General features: G+C 46.1%; 2 protein-coding genes across 3 annotated transcripts in view; one reads left to right on the top strand and one right to left on the bottom strand.

Annotated features, from left to right (window-relative positions):
• Positions 1–1,622: 1,622 nt before the first annotated feature.
• LOC130050695 (mucin-2-like) lies at positions 1,623–9,904 on the bottom strand. The gene is made up of 3 exons (XM_056150922.1): positions 9,873–9,904; positions 8,308–8,503; positions 1,623–4,466 (listed from the first exon to the last, which is right to left on the bottom strand). Exons 1-3 carry the CDS (start codon positions 9,902–9,904, stop codon positions 1,623–1,625), a joined length of 3,072 nt encoding a protein of 1,023 aa, XP_056006897.1.
• Positions 9,905–10,615: 711 nt separating this feature from the next.
• LOC125665779 (heat shock 70 kDa protein 12A-like) overlaps positions 10,616–16,443 on the top strand; it is an 83,348-nt gene continuing 77,520 nt past the window's right edge. For both annotated transcript variants that reach the window (XM_056151090.1, XM_056151089.1), the window contains exons 1-4: positions 10,616–10,852; positions 12,669–12,900; positions 14,057–14,167; positions 15,578–15,698. In XM_056151090.1, coding sequence (XP_056007065.1) covers positions 10,781–10,852; positions 12,669–12,900; positions 14,057–14,167; positions 15,578–15,698 — 536 coding nt within the window. In that variant the 5' untranslated portion in view covers positions 10,616–10,780. The remainder of the gene's footprint in view (positions 10,853–12,668; positions 12,901–14,056; positions 14,168–15,577; positions 15,699–16,443) is intronic.

Genomic DNA, 16,443 nt, shown 5'->3' with positions numbered 1-16,443 from the left:
TTATTAGTTCATATACATTATTCCCATATAGGATATTTTCATATTGTATGTTTTTAAATCATGATTTGTAAAAGCTTTTTAGCTCACCTGAACCAGAAAAGCTAAGATTTACATTAAAGCTTCATGATATAGTGCAAATTCAAGTTTATTAAACGCATGACCCCTGGGGTTAGGATGGGGCCACAATAGGGGATGAAAGTTTTACATAACTAATAAAATAGAAATAAATCATTTTTAAAAAATCTCCTTAAGAACCATTGGGCTAAAGAAGTTTACATTTGCACCAAAGCTTCCTGACATAGTGCAGATTGAGGTTTGCAAAGATTTTGGTCCCCAGGGGTAAGATGGGGCCACAGTAGGGGGATCAAAGTTTCACATAGAAATATTAAGGAAAATCATTAAAAATCTTCTGAAGAAAAATCACTGGCCAGAAAAGTTTACATTTACATGAAAGCTTCCAGACATAATGCAGATTCGAGTATGTAAAATCATGGCCCCCGGGAGTAGGTTGGGGTCAGAATAGGAAGTTTTACATGCGAACATAGAGGAAAAATCTTCAGATATGAGTCAAGGCGACTCAGGTGAGCGATGTGGCCTATGAGCCTCTTGTTTAACAACTGTTTTCAAAATTATATATTGACAAAGCCAGTTGTTTTTAGATACAAGTTTACCATCATACTATTCTAGAGATTTCATATCATTTATATCTACAACATCAATAATATACCTAAAACCACTTTTAAGCCAGCTTTCAAAATATATTGGCGAGAAGAATGGAAGTTGCTAAATGTTATGAATGTCTATTTAGCTATTGCAAGTTTTTTAAAAATTTTAATTCATGCGAAGGGTATGTGAATATTGTTATAATTGATATTTCAATAGCTCAATATATATAAAGCAGGCCCGTAGGCAGGATTTTTCAACGGGGGGGGGGGTACATAGACTCACAACGCGAGTCTATCATCTCGCACCGCGAGGTGCCACTACGGCAGGGGGTCTGGGGGCCGCTCAAGGCCCCCAGAAGCTCTGGGGTATTTGGTGCAAAATCCTGCAATCTAGCAATTTCCTGGCACTTAATTTGAATTTTGGAATCATGCCTTTTTTTCATGATTTTCATAAAAAATCCCGACTTTAATAGTCACAATTCAAACAAAATGCCGACTTTAATAGTGCTTAGTAGTTTTCAAGGGGGGGTTCGTACGAACCCCACGAACCCCTCCTGGCTACGGGTGTGTAAAGACCAGTTTTAAACTTTTAAACCAACTGAATAGGGGCCAACTCGGTTCCATAAACCGGTATGTATTGTACATATGATCGACTTAATCTAATTACTATTCTTTAATTGCAGAAATAGTGAAAATTATAAATTAATGGCCTAAGCTTTAATTTCTATTAATTGATTGTTCTGTGTACTTGTTATTGTTGAAATATGATGTCTTAGCATTGTATATGTGTTGTTTGTATGTTGTCATTGTTGCTTTAGGGTCATCTAATCTTTGTTATTCCTTTAATTCCATATTTTTCAGTGGTAAAATCATCTTGTGAAATTTATCTTCAAGAACTGTTACAAAAATGGCGCCCAACGTGATTAAGGAAAACGAATTTCATTATGTACAATCTAATTAGGTTACATTGATACAAGGGGAATTAAGGGAAATGGGGGAGGGAGGGGAAGGAGAGAGGGGGAGTGTGGGGGAGCGTGTGTGGGAGAGGGGGAGTGTGGGGGAGCGTGTGTGGGAGAGGGGGAGTGTGGGGGAGCGTGCGTGGGAGAGGGGAAGTGTGGGAGAGCGTGCGTGGGAGAGGGGGAGTGTGGGAGAGGGGAGGTGTGGGAGAGCGTGCGTGTGGGAGAGGAGATTGTGGGAGAGCGTGCGTGTGGGAGAGGAGAGTGTGGGAGAGCGTGTGTGTGGGAGAGTGAGGGTGTGGGAGAGCGTGCGTGTGGGAGCGGAGAGTGTGGGAGAGCGTGCGTGTGGGAGAGTGAGGGTGTGGGAGAGCGTGCGTGTGGGAGCGGAGAGTGTGGGAGAGCGTGCGTGTGGGAGAGGAGAGCGTGGGAGAGCGTGCATGTGGGAGAGTGAGGGTGTGGGAGAGCGAGAGGGTGGGAGAGCGAGAGTGAGAGGGTGGGAGAGCGAGAGGGTGGGAGAGCGAGAGGGTGGGAGAGGGTGAGCATGGGAAAGGGTGAGCGTGGGAGAGGGTGGGAGAGGGTGAGCGTGGGAGAGGGTGGGAGAGGGTGAGCGTGGGAGAGGGTGAGCGAGGGAGAGGGTGGGAGAGAGTGAGCGTGGGAGAGGGTGAGCGTGGGAGAGGGTGGGAGAGGGTGAGCGTGGGAGAGGGTGGGAGAGGGAGAGCGTGGGAGAGGGTGAGCGTGGGAGAGGGTGAGCGTGGGAGAGGGTGGGAGAGGGTGAGCGTGGGAGAGGGTGAGCGTGGGAGAGGGTGGGAGAGGGTGAGCGTGGGAGAGGGTGGGAGAGGGTGGGAGAGGGTGAGCGTGGGAGAGCGTGGGAGAGGGTGAGCGTGGGAGAGGGTGAGTGTGGGAGAGGGTGGGAGAGGGTGAGTGTGGGAGAGGGTGAGTGTGGGAGAGGGTGAGCGTGGGAGAGCGTGGGAGAGGGTGAGCGTGGGAGAGCGTGGGAGAGGGTGAGCGAGGGAGAGGGTGAGCGTGGGAGAGGGTGAGCGTGGGAGAGGGTGGGGGAGGGTGAGCGTGGGAGAGGGTGAGCGTGGGAGAGGGTGAGCGTGAGAGAGGGTGGGAGTGGGAGAGGGTGGGAGAGGTTGAGCGTGGGAGAGGGTGAGCGTGGGAGAGGGTGAGCGTGGGAGAGGGTGGGAGAGGGTGAGCGTGGGAGAAGGTGAGCGAGGGAGAGGATGGGAGAGGGTGAGCGTGGGAGAGGGTGAGCGTGGGAGAGGGTGGGGGAGGGTGAGCGTGGGAGAGGGTGAGTGTGGAAGAGGGTGGGAGAGGGTGAGTGTGGGAGAGGGTGAGTGTGGGAGAGGGTGAGTGTGGGAGAGGGTGGGAGAGGGTGAGTGTGGGAGAGGGTGGGAGAGGGTGGGAGAGGGTGAGTGTGGGAGAGGGTGAGTGTGGGAGAGCGTGTGTGAGAGAACTGGAGAGGGTGGGAGAGGGTGAGTGTGGGAGAGGGTGAGTGTGGGAGAGGGTGAGTGTGGGAGAGTGTGTGTGAGAGAACTGGAGAGGGTGGGAGAGGGTGAGTGTGGGAGAACGTGTGTGGGAGAACTGGAGAGGATGGGAGAGGGTGAGTGTTGGAGAGCGTGTGTGGGAGAACTGGAGAGGGTGGGAGAGGGTGAGTGTTGGAGAGCGTGTGTGGGAGAACTGGAGAGGGTGGGAGAGGGTGCGTGTTGGAGAGTGTGTGTGGGAGAACTTGAGAGGGTGGGAGAGGGTGAGTCTGGGAGAGTGTGGGAGAGGGAGAGTGTTGGAGAGCGTGTGTGGGAGAACTGGAGAGCGTGGGAGAGCGTGTGTGGGAGGGCGTGTGTGGGAGAACTGGAGAGCATGGGAGAGCGTGCGAGGGAGAGCGTGCGAGGGAGAGGGAGAGTGTGGGAGAGCGTGCATGGGAAAGGGAGAGTGTGGGAGAGCGTGCGTGGGAGAGGGAGAGTGAGGGAGAGCGTGCGTGGGAGAGGGAGAGTGTGGGAGAGCGTGCGTGGGAGAGGGAGAATGTGGGAGAGCGTGCGTGGGAGAGGGAGAGTGTGGGAGAGCGTGCGTGGGAGAGGGAGAATGTGGGAGAGCGTGCGTGTGGGAGAGGGAGAGGGAGCATGTGGGAGAGCATGCGTGTGGGAGAGGGAGAGGGAGCATGTGGGAGAGCGTGCATGTGGGAGAGGGAGAGGGTGCGTGTGGGAGAGCGTGCGTGTGGGAGAGGGAGAGGGGGCGTGTGGGAGAGCGTGCGTGTGGGAGAGGGAGAGGGGGCGTGGGGGAGAGCGTGCGTGTGGGAGAGGGTGCGTGTGGGAGAGGGACAGGGGGCGTGTGGGAGAGCGTGCGTGTGGGAGAGGGAGAGGGGGCGTGTCGGAGAGCGTGCGTGTGGGAGAGGGAGCGTGTGGGAGAGCGTGCGTGTGGGAGAGGGAGAGGGGGCGTGTGGGAGAGGGAGCGTGTGAGAGAGGGAGATGGGGCGTGTGGGAGAGGGAGAGCTGGCGTTGGGGAGAGGGGGCGTGGGGGAGAGGTAGAGCGGGCGTGGGGGAGAGGGAGAGCGGGCGTGGGGGAGAGAGAGAGCGTGCGTGGGAGAGTGTGGAAAAGCGTGCGTGGGGAAGATCGTGCGTGGGAGAGTGTGGAAGAGCGTGCGTGGGGGAGAGTGTGAAAGAGTGTGCGTGGGGGAGAGCGTGCGCGGGAGAGTGTGGAAGAGCGTGCGTGGGAGAGAGCGTTCGTGGGGGAGAGCGTACGTGGGAGAGGGAGAGTGGGGGAGAGAGAGGGTGCATGGGAGAGGGTGCGTGGGAGAGGGAGAGGGTGCGTGAGAGGGAGAGGGTGCGTGAGAAGGAGAGTGAGAGAGTGTCTGAAAAGGAGAGGGAGAGGGTGTGGGAGAGGGAGAGGGTGTGTGAGAGGAAGTGTGTTTGAGAGGGAGAGGGTGTGTGAGAGGGAGCGGGAGAGGGTGTGCGAGAGGGAGCGGGAGAGGGTGCGTGAGAGGGAGCTGGAGAGGGAGCTGGAGAGGGTGCGTGAGAGGGAGCTGGAGAGGGTGCGGGAGAGGGAGCGGGAGAGGGTGCGGGAGAGGGTGTGTGAGAGGGTGTGGGAGAAGGAGCGGGAGAGGGAGCGGGAGAGGGAGCGGGAGAGGGTGCGTGAGAGGGAGCGGGAGAGGGTGCGTGAGAGGGAGCGGGAGAGGGTGCGGGAGAGGAAGCGGGAGAGGGTGCGGGAGAGGGAGCGGGAGAGGGTGCGGGAGAGGGAGCGGGAGAGGGTGCGGGAGAGGGAGATGGTACGGGAGAGGGAGAGGGAGTGGGAGAGGCAGAGGGAGTGGGAGAGGGTGTGGGAGAGGGAGAGGGTGTAGGAGAGGGAGAGGGAGAGGGTGTGGGAGAGGGAGAGGGTGTGGGAGAGGGAGAGGGAGAGGGTGTGGGAGAGGGAGAGGGAGAGGGTGTGGGAGAGAGAAAGGGAGAGGGTGTGGGAGAGAGAAAGGGAGAGAGTGTGGGTGTGAGAGGGAGAGTGTGTGTGAGAGGGGGAGGTGTGTGGGAGAGTGTGAGAAGGAGAGGGTGTGTTTGTGAGAGTGAGAGTGAGAGGGAGAGAGAGAGTGTGTGTGTGTTAGAGGGGGAGTGTGTGGGAGAGTGTGAGAAGGAGAGGGTGTGTTTGTAAGAGGGAGAGGGAGAGAGAGAGTGTGTGTGTGAGAGGGAGAGGGTGTGTGAGAGGGAGAGAGAGAGTGTGCGTGAGAGAGAGGGGGAGAGTGTGTGTGAGAGAGAGAGGGAGAGGGTAGAGAGAGGGTGTGTGAGAGGGAGAGAAAGAGGGTGTGTGAGAGGGAGAGAAAGAGGGTGTGTGAGAGGGAGAGGGTGTGTGAGAGGTAGCGGGAGAGTGTGTGTGTGAAAGAGAGAGTGTGTGTGTGTGTGAGAGAGAGGGAGAGGGTGTGTGAAAGGGAGAATGAGGGGGTGTGTGAGAGGGATAGGGAGAGTGTGTGGGAGAGGGAGAGGGAGAGAGTGTGTGTGAGAGAGGGAGATAGAGAGAGAGGGAGAGAGGGAGAGGGTGTGCGAGAGGGAGAGAGAGAGTTTGAGAGGGAGAGGACGTGTGAGAGGGAGAGAGAGAGGGTGTGTGAAAAGGAGAGGGAGAGAGTGAGTGTGGGAGAGGGAGAGTGTGTGGGAGAGGGAGAGTGTGGAAGAGGGAGAGTGTGTGAGAGGTAGAGTGTGTGTGAGAGAGAGAGTGAGAGTGTGTGTGAGAGGCAGAGAGAGGGGGTTTGTGAGAGAGAGTATGTGAGGGAGAGGGTGTGTGTGTGTGAGAGAGGGAGAGAGAGTGTGGGAGAGGAAAAGGGTGTGTGAGAGGGAGAGTGTGTGGGCGAGGGAGAGAGAGTGTGGGAGAGGGAGAGGGTGTGTGAGAGGGAGAGAGAGAGGGAGAGGGAGAGAGAGAGTGAGAGGGAGAGAGAGAGAATGGGAGGGAGAGGGTGTGTGAGAGGGAGAGTGTGTTTGAGAGGGAGAGAGAGAGTGTGAGAGGGAAAGGGTGTGGGAGAGGGAGAGGGAGAGGGTCTTTGAGAGGGAGAGAGTGTGTGTGTGAGAGAGCGAGTGTGTGAGAGGGAGAGGGTGTGGGAGAGGGAGAGTATGTGGGAGAGGGAGAGGGTGTGTGAGAGGGAGATGGAGAGTGTGTGAGAGGGAGAGGGTGTGTGTGAGAGAGGGAGAGGGAGAGTGTGTGTGAGAGGGAGAGGGTGTGTGAGAGTGAGAGAGTGTGTGAGAGGGAGATGGAGAGTGTGTGAGAGGGAGAGGGTGTGTGTGAGAGAGTGAGAGGGAGAGAGAGGAAGTTTGTGAGAGAGAGAGTGTGTGTGAGAGAGAGTGTGTGTGTGTGAGAGGGAGAGGTTGTGGGAGAGGGAGAGTGTGTGTGTGAGAGAGAGAAAGTTTTTGTGTGAGATGGGATGTGTGAGAGGGAGAGAGAGTGCGTATGAGAGGGAGAGAGAGTTTGTGTGTGTGTGAGAGAGAGGGGGGTGTGAGAGGGAGAGAGAAAGGGTGTGTGAGAGGGAGAGGGCGAGTATGTGTGAGAGGGAGAGAGAGTGTGTGAGAGGGAGAGGGTGTGTGAGAGGGAGAGTGTGTGGGAGAGGGAGAGAGAGTGTGGGAGAGGGAGAGGGTGTGTGAGAGGGAGAGAGAGAGGGTGTGTGAGAGGGAGAGAGAGAATGGGAGGGAGAGTGTGTGTGAGAGGGAGAGTGTGTGTGAGAGGGAAAGGGTGTGTGAGAGGGAGGGGGAGGGGGTGTTTGAGAGGGAGAGAGTGTGTGTGTGAGAGAGTGTGTGTGAGAGCGAGTATGTGAGAGGGAGAGTGTGTGGGAGAGGGAGAGGGTGTATGAGAGAGAGAGTGTGTGTGAGAGGGAGAGGGTGTGTGAGAGGGAGAGTGTGTGTGAGAGGGAGGGAGAGAGAGAGTGTGTGAGAGGGAAAGGGTGTGTGAGAGGGAGAGTGTGTGGGAGAGGGAGAGAGAGTGTGTGAGAGGGAGAGGGTGTGTGAGAGGGAGAGTATGTGTGAGAGGGAGAGTATGTGTGAGAGGGAGAGAGAGTGTGTGAGAGGGAGAGGGTGTGTGAGAGGGAGAGTGTGTGGGAGAGGGAGAGAGAGTGTGGGAGAGGGAGAGGGTGTGTGAGAGGGAGAGAGAGAGGGTGTGTGAGAGGGAGAGAGAGAGAATGGGAGGGAGAGGGTGTGTGAGAGGGAGAGTGTGTGTGAGAGGGAAAGGGTGTGTGAGAGGGAGAGGGAGGGAGTGTTTGAGAGGGAGAGAGTGTGTGTGAGAGAGAGGGTGTGTGTGAGAGGGAGAGTGTGTGGGAGAGGGAGAGGGTGTGTGAGAGAGAGAGTGTGTGTGAGAGGGAGAGGGTGTGTGAGAGGGAGAGTGTGTGTGAGAGGGAGAGTGTGTGTGAGAGGGAGGGAGAGAGAGAGTGTGTGAGAGGGAAAGGGTGTGTGAGAGGGAGAGGGAGGGGGTGTTTGAGAGGGAGAGAGTGTGTGTGAGAGAGAGGGTGTGTGTGAGAGCGAGTGTGTGAGAGGGAGAGTGTGTGGGAGAGGGAGAGGGTGTGTGAGAGAGAGAGTGTGTGTGAGAGGGAGAGGGTGTGTGAGAGGGAGAGTGTGTGTGAGAGGGAGAGTGTGTGTGAGAGGGAGGGAGAGAGAGAGTGTGTGAGAGGGAAAGGGTGTGTGAGAGGGAGAGGGAGGGGGTGTTTGAGAGGGAGAGAGTGTGTGTGAGAGAGAGGGTGTGTGTGAGAGAGCGAGTGTGTGAGAGGGAGAGTGTGTGGGAGAGGGTGTGTGAGAGAGAGATAGAGAGTGTGTGAGAGGGAGAGGGAAAGAGAGAGTGTGAGAGAGAGGGGTGTGTGAGAGGGAGAGAGATGGGGGTATAAGAAGGAGAGAGAGTGTGTGAGAGGGAGAGAGGAAGGGTGTGTGAGAGGGAGAGTGTGTGTGTGTGTGTGTGTGTGTGTGTGTGTGTGTGTGTGTGTGTGTGTGTGTGTGTGTGTGTGTGTGTGTGTGTGTGTGTGAGAGAGAGAGAGAGAGAGAGTGTGTGTGTGTGTGTGTGTGTGTGTGAGTGAGTGGGGGAGAGTGAGAGTGAAAGTGAGAGAGGAGAGAGAGACAGAGAGATAGAGAAAGAGAGAGAGAGAGAGCGGGAGAGGGGAGAGAGAGAGCGGGAGAGGATAGAAAGAGGGATAGGGGGAGGTGTGAACGGGAGATAGGAGAGAAGAGAGAGCGTGAGATGGGGTGAGCTGGAGAGGAAAGAGGGGGAAAGAGAGAGTGGGAGAGGAGAGAGCTTGAGAGGTGGAAAGTGAGCGAGCGAGAGGGAGAGAAAGTTTGAGAGAGGGAGAGAGAGCCCTCGCGAGAGGGAGAGTGCGAGAGTGAGAGAGAGAGAGAACGTGAGAGAGAGTGAGAAGGAGAGAGAGCACGAGAGAAAGGTAGACGTAGACTATGGAATAGAATTGAAAACAATGGTCTCCCAGCATAAATAAAATTGTACATGTAATTCAAATTTCTATCCAGAAATGCATCATGCCTAACACGCTTGACTGTTTATTCATACAAATTGGCATTGCGATTAGAAAATACATAAACGAGGACTTTTCATATTCAATGTGTATGAATTTCAGGCACTGTCTACCACTAAATACGTATAAAGAAAATATTTCTTGCTAAAAGGATATAAAATCCAAGATTGTTCTGTCATTTCATAAGAAGGGGATGTAGCAACAACAAATATGGTATAAAGACGCAAAATGTAATAAACTATTATTATCTTCAATCACTTCAGTTAATGCTAATTTGGTGCTCAATAGATCTTGTATATCTATGGCATTTTGCGTTAAATCTGCGTTGGACTCGTACTAAATGCAAAAAGCAATAATTGAGTTTATCATATTCTGGGTCGTCAGGTACATACTTTTACAGGCTGTATTTAATTTTTACTATTTCTATATATGAATATAGGTAAAATGCCGATCTTTTTAAACATTGAGAAATGAAATCGTAAGAAAACGTACATGTGCAAAAAAGGTTATTTTCTTATAACTTTGCCAGGCATTAAAAATATTTTCATGTGTACTGAAAGCAGGGAATATATGCTTTTCAAAAATATGAAAATTATTGCATTCCTAGGGAAAATAGTTCGTAAGGCACAAAATATGCAGGTCTATAATATACAGTTAAATCGCTTGGTTTTGGTTGGTAGAAAAAAAACAAGCAATTCATGGAGAATAATTGGTTATCATAGATCACTGTATTTCGTTGTTTGTAACTTCTAATATGATGAATATGGAATTAGGTGCCTAGGAGGAGTAAGCATCCTCTGTCGACCGGTCACACCCGCCGTGAGCCATATATCCTCATCAAGTAAACGGAGTTATCCGTAGTCAAAATCAGTGTGCCAAGAACGGCCTAACAATCGGTATGAAACAAATCAAACAGCATTTGTTGTTACTGAATAAGCAATTGCCTCTGCATTTGCGTTAGAACTTTTATCCAAACGACAATTTAAAGAATCTGCTATGATAATCAGAAGGTAGATTTTCGATTGCTACAAAACTGCCAATAACCTACCATGGCCACCCTTCAATCATCTCCGCATATATAGAATAATAATCTTCGAAATCTCTCTTTCAGCTCGTATCAGACAACCCATCTTCTCTTTTTTTTCAAGGGCAAAAAGTTTTATGAAATTGCACTCTCAGGACATATGTGCCTCAGTTATGAATGACTCTTGAAATGACTGCGTCATCTGATCGGAAGTTCTAAATTCATCACATTATTAAACATGTTAGGTCATTGTAAGAGTTACTCACATGACGCTGGAGCTTGCAACTGCTATTTGCATTGCGATTACAAGTGCCTGCAACAAATAACTCAGCAATTTCTAAATGCACCTCGCCTTAATGTCAAACAATTTGATATATTAACAAAGGGTTATTAAAGTTCTTTAAGGCACAATACATGTTTTGCAAATTTACATATTGTGTTTGTGGGATTCTCGAAGTTTTTCCAATTCTTTACAATACTTTAATGACAAATTTCATGTTTTTTTTACCCCAAAACTTGAAAAGGTTGTCCGATTCGAGAATTCTTCACGGTTGTGGATACCTCATATGCTTTCTGTGAAGTGCCACAAATTTTCAGTTTTTCATGATGCTCATGGCCATAGGAGTTAAAGTTCATTATCATACCAACAAATCTCGTAACACAGAGTCTCCGTCCGAAAGACACATTACTTTCACTTTTAATACCGGGTGCATTACTATGAACAGCTACTAACAATTCCAAGCGTCAAAGGGTTAACGTGCTGATGGGACTGAGAATTGAAACCGAGACTTCCGGTAGCAAAGCGAGGGTCCTAATTACTAGACTACCGCGACTAGTTGTTGGCAGACTTCAATGTTAAACTTATCAAGGAATGATTTAAGTAGTGATTAGTGTATACGAAATAATTTTCTGGTTAATCGTCCTTGTTTAAAACCTTCATATTGATACCAAATCTGTGAAGTTCTCATACGGTCTTTTATGGATTGATTGCCGGATGGCGAATGTAAAAGAAAACATGAAACCAGTTCTATATGTGCAATTCATCTCCATTAACCTCTTGGAATGTACTTTTGTTTTGCAAAATATGTAACAATTTTACTTTCATTACACTAAAGGTACTGTTCCCCTTTTTTAGAACGTGTGCTGTACAAACGTGACTGGTTGACCTTTATACATGCAGTTGTGCCAGGGAAAGGTCCAGCCAATGACTTGGGTACATAGTGGGATCGTTTTCCTCTATCTTACGGTTTGTATAGCTATAGAAACGTAGGCAGTTTTTGTTCTTAAACCTTAATTAATTGTTTTCGTAACTTACATGTATGCTTCAATTGGAATCACAATACAAAAACTCTTATCATTGTAAGATATTCTGGTGGAAATACAACCAATAGATTCCTAACGATGTTTTTGTAAACCATTCATCATATATATTTTACTAACTGTGCATAGGGAGGCGGAAGGGAAGAAAACGTATCGAAAAGTTATGCAAAACACTTTCCATGTTTTGGTAAATTATGCTCAAAAGTGACGCTATTTTTTTAAACATTCAGAAAGCTCAGCAAGGTTTGTTGCAACGGAGCCCTCCACAGGGCTCAAACATTGAAGAGAGCTTGGGGCCTTCGACAGGGCCCAACCAATTGGTATATCTTGATGAAACTTATTAGTTTAGGTAATTCGTCTAGTCAACGTTCTGATGCAAGGTGAAGATAACGAACAGTGATCAATCTCATAACTCCTATAAGCAATACATAATAGGTAGTTGGGCAAACACGGACCCCTGGACACATCAGAGGTGGGATCAGGTGCCTAGGAGGAGTAAGCATCCCCTGTCGACCGGTCACACCCGCTGTGAGCCTCGTGTCTTGATCAGGTAAACGGAGTTATCTGCAGTTAAAATCAGTGTGCCAAGAACGGCTTAACAATCGGTATGAAACACGTCAGACAGCATTTGACCCAATGCGAGGTTGTATTGATGAACTAAATCGTTATAACGACCATAGAATTTGCGAAATGCTGACTTCAATCGAGACTGTTGAAACCCCTGTACCATCAACTTGTTTGTCAGTAGCTTACCTCGATTTAAAAACTGACTATACGCAGAACAAGCTCTTGCATATCGAATCAGTTGAGATATATAAGCACCATATGCAGGTGATAATGGAATATTGATACATAAATATGGGAAGTTGACGATGGAGAAGCTGAAATCATCCCGTTTGTCATACAGTTGAGTTGTCAGTTTGCCGTTGTATAATTTAAAAAAACAAAAAACATATGATCAAAATTATTCACTTTATGTAGACGAATGACTCATCCTTTGAAAAGGATCTTTAAGCTGAAGTTAGATAAGCGTTTGTAGAATTAAAGGTAAATTCGTCTAAAATACAGTAATAATATTACAAGCTTTGTCAGCTGGAACCTGTACATACCTTCGTGTTACTTATCTAACCCTTTCTTCACTTCTGGTTTAATAAACACAAATATGTAGTATGCAGTTTTGTTTTAATGATAGTATGAAATTTTGATATTTCTATCACACTTTTTATTCATTCGAACAAAGGTCTTCGAAATGGTATCCTATCGCCTAGCATAATATCAGACAGAATTCATAATAAAGACGACGTTCTTTAGCTAATTGTAAGATCAGAGCTTATGTTTTGCAGCTTTATTGTATATTTAATTGAAAAAAATATTTGCCTTTGCAAATAAAACGCACACATTATTTTGTAAACATGTATAAGTCTTCTTACACGAGGAACTTATGTACCGAAGCTATAGATGTTTCCTTTGACAAACATTATTGCCACCCAGTTCTTGTAGGTAAATGCAGGTATGATCCAAAGTTCGAAATCAACGACTACCATAGAACCATTGAAGCTTGGACAAGCTAAATCCAATTTGTCATCTGTTTTGCCCCTTTTTCTTTCCATGAAAATCAAATTTACAGAAATGTGAATAGTTATATGCATACAATTTATCAATCGAGGAGAACGATACCATTTTTAAATGTTATCAAGTATAGCCTGATATTCACTCAATCTTTCTTCTTTTTCTCATTTTAGTATTACAGCACAATGGTAAATTCCGGACTATGTCCTTTACCACAAGAAACCGTATCATATGTGCCATCATGTCCAAGGACTCAACAAGAATGGAGAATGAGAGAACAGATCAAAAACTGCTCGATTGTTTTCCAGAAGTGTTCTAATCCACATAAATATGTTTACCACTGTGTGATTAATAGTTACGTGAATGCAACGATCGAAGTATGTGCTCCAGGCGAATATATCATCGGTAAATATGAAAGGTTATTCTGTGACATCATTAAACAATCCATCCGTTCTTCTGTGAGATTATATACAACTGTAATCAAATGCTTATTTTTTACAATGATCAATTACATTGTTTTTAAGTGCTAGCAGGTTTAATCATTCATGAAAATTAATTATCATTGTTTTAAATCGTTGTTGGAGTATAAATGTACATGTTGTGATATGAAATAATCGTGGATAACGCCAGGAATATGCCTTATTATCATTTAAATTCATATCTAGTCATATTTGATGCAACTTAACATCACGACTAAAATTTAGCATGAAAATTGAAGATAACAGTGATAATTTTCATAAATCCAATACGGAATTAGGAGTAGAGCAAACACGGACCCCTGGATACACCACAGCTGGGACCAAATACCTAGGAGGAGTAAGCATCCCTTGTTGATCGGTCATACCCGCGGATAGCCCTCTATTCCATTTGCAATATTCCATTATCACCTGTATATGGTGTATATGTCTCTAACCTGATTCGATGTGCGAGAGCATGTTCTACGTATAACCAATTCTTAAATTCAGATACGTTACTGACAAATAAGTTGATGTTACAACAATTGCGTTTAAAGTCACCATTTTGGAAATTCTCTGGTCGCTATAACGATCTAATTTATAGATACAACCTGTCATAAGGTTGAATGCTGGCTGACATTGTTTCATACCAACTGCTAGGCTGTTCATTACATACTAATTTCAACTACAAGTTACCTCGTTTACCTAATCAGGATATAGGACTCCCGGCGGATGTTATTGGTCAAGAGAGGATGCGTACTCCTCCTTAAGACCAGATTCCGTCTCTTATATGTCCAGGGTCCGTGTTTACCTTACTATGATAATTGTATTCTTTAAAGGAATTAACAGGTCAATATCTTTACTATTTCATATATCTAATTGATTGTAGATTCCACAGATATCTGAAATATCAATATTTATTATGCCTAAATTCCTTGGGTGAAATTTACAAATATGTATATCTTGATGATTTTCTCGAAAGAGGAAAAACTTAAATCGAAATTTTGACTGATGTCTGAGATTTTACTCTATAAAAAGGAAACACTCAAGATTAGATGTGAGATTGTTTTTGAGAAATCCGAGTCTGGTTTCTTATTCTCTTATAGGTCAGCACTGCGTGGAGTTTCATACAGTAGGCGGATTAATACAAGAAAATCGGCATGCAAGCTGTGCACCATTCTGTCCATTTTCTTACAACTCTACAGATGCATTTAAATGCAAGTATAACTTTCTTCACACACAAGTCTGCTTGAAATAATTTTAAGCTTAGAATCTGCCAAAAAATGAAACGTATTTTGATTTTTTTTACCGCTTTTCGATTTTTGTTACTTTGCTGTGTAATTGTATGTCTTGTGTCGTGAAAGTGTTAATGAATTTGTCTTCCTTCACCAAGCGCTCTCATAAAAATTAAAACCCACGAGTCTTTTGGATCAGACTTAGAAATGGACGTCTCGTGTCTCGGCACAAGGAGGTCCCGTATCCCAGCAGGCGTTGGCACGATTAAATGCCCACACTTCTACGACAAAGAGCGCAACACATAGGCCAAAATATGACAATTCACTCAAATGACGATAACGTCTCCGAGCGGAAAATTATCGAATTGGACGAACACAATGTACAGAAAAATAAGAAAGAATAAAATGTTGAGTTTGAATATTTCACCTTTGTATTGGTTGATTGTTTAAGAATTTTGATATTCTCTCCTTTTTTTGTTTCGCTTCAATTTCGGATATCAATAAGAGTAGTTCTAAATTAGTGTTCTCATATGCGTTTTCTGCATTTCATACCCACACAACAAAACGGAATTCTCTCTGATGACAGGTTTAAAATGATCTTTAATCCTAGACAATATTTCTTCCACCATATGCAAGTGCAACTTCGATGTATCTAGTTATATTTGTATGGAATTGTGGTACTGTAATAAATACGTGCTTAGAATTGTGGTACTGTAATAAATACGTGTTTAGAATTGTGATACTGTAATAAATACGTGTTTAGAATTGTGATAATGTAATAAATACGTGTTGGGAATTGTGGTACTATAATAAATACGTGGTCAGAATTGTGGTACTGTAATAAATACGTGTTTAGAATTGTGGTACTGTAATAAATACGTGTTTAGAATTGTGGTACTGTAATAAATACGTGTTAGGAATTGTGGTACTGTAATAAATACGTGGTCAGAATTGTGGTACAGTAATAAATACGTGTTCGGAAATGTGGTACTGTAATAAATACGTGATCAGAATTGTGACACTGCAATAAATACGTGGTCAGAATAGTGGTACTGTAATAAATACGTGTTCAAAATTGTGGTACTGTAATAAATACGTGATCAGAATTGTGGTATTGCAATAAATACGTATTTAGAATCGTGGTAGTGTAATAAATACGTGTTTAGAATTGTGGTACTGTAATAAATACGTGTTTAGAATTGTGGTACTGTAATAAATACGTGTTTAGAATTGTGGTACTGTAATAAATACGTGTTTAGAATTGTGGTACAGTAATAAATACGTGTTTAGAATCATGGTACTGTAAGAAATACGTGGTCAGAATTGTGGTACATAAACCAATCAATCTCATATATACAATTTTATAATGACACTCATTTTTCTATTTTACAGATCAGGTTTGTTACGAGAAAACAAGACCGATTGATGATGTCTATGAAGTTGGCGACAATTATTCCTCATGCACTTGTCCAAACAAAACTGGAAACGCTGGTTTCAATTTCTCAACGAACAGGTGATACTATTGCTCGAGCCCTACTTTTCTCAGTTTAGTTCTTCATTACTTTAAGCTTTACAGCTTATCAGTACAATTATAGAATACACATGAAATTGGTACCTATACAGGGGAACAAAGTGTACATACGTCCATTATATATGATAACAGTACATGACAGTCAAATTGTAGTGAAACATCAGTATTTCTCAGTTTCACAAAAGTGGATATTTACGCGTGGAGGAAATTTACACTAAATAAGCGGTCACATAATAAGTGCTTAATTTTCCCAACGCGAATGTACAATAATAGATATTATATTCAGTTACTGGTATTTCACCCCCAAGTGTAATGTTGGATTGATTGATTGAATATCGTTTAACGTCCCTCTTGAGAATATTTCACTCATATGGAAACGTCACCACTGCCGGTGAAGGGCTGCAAAATTTCGATCTATGCTCGGCGCTTATGGCCTTTGAGCAGGGAGGAATCTTTATCGTGCCACACCTGCTGTGACACGGGACCTCGGATTTTGCGGTCATATCCGAAGGACCGCTCCGTTTAGTCGCCTTCTACGTAAAGCAAGGGGGTACTGAGGACCTATTCTAATCCGGATCCCCACGGGATGTAATGTTGGACGTGGAAAAATGCGTGCTTAACCCCCAGCGTAAATAACATTTTTTCCAGTATTTCCAGGTTGCACATATCTTTACGATTTCCTGTGCCAAAATTCTGTGTTAATTGACGTACTTAATGATACTTCTCC

This window comes from Ostrea edulis, chromosome 10 (assembly GCF_947568905.1).
Source record: "Ostrea edulis chromosome 10, xbOstEdul1.1, whole genome shotgun sequence".
Lineage (NCBI taxonomy): Eukaryota > Metazoa > Mollusca > Bivalvia > Ostreida > Ostreidae > Ostrea > Ostrea edulis.
This window is presented reverse-complemented; position numbering and strand designations above follow the sequence as displayed.

Coding starts and splice junctions, on each gene's coding strand:
- LOC130050695 (XM_056150922.1), bottom strand. CDS start 9,904: ATGCAAATAGCAGTTGCAAGCTCCAGCGTCAT. Junction 8,504..9,872: donor GTTGCAAGCTCCAGCGTCAT/GTGAGTAACTCT, acceptor TCTATTCCATAG/TCTACGTCTACCTTTCTCTC. Junction 4,467..8,307: donor TTCCCCCTCTTTCCTCTCCA/GCTCACCCCATC, acceptor TCTCCTTTTCAG/ACACTCTCTCACTCTCCTTC.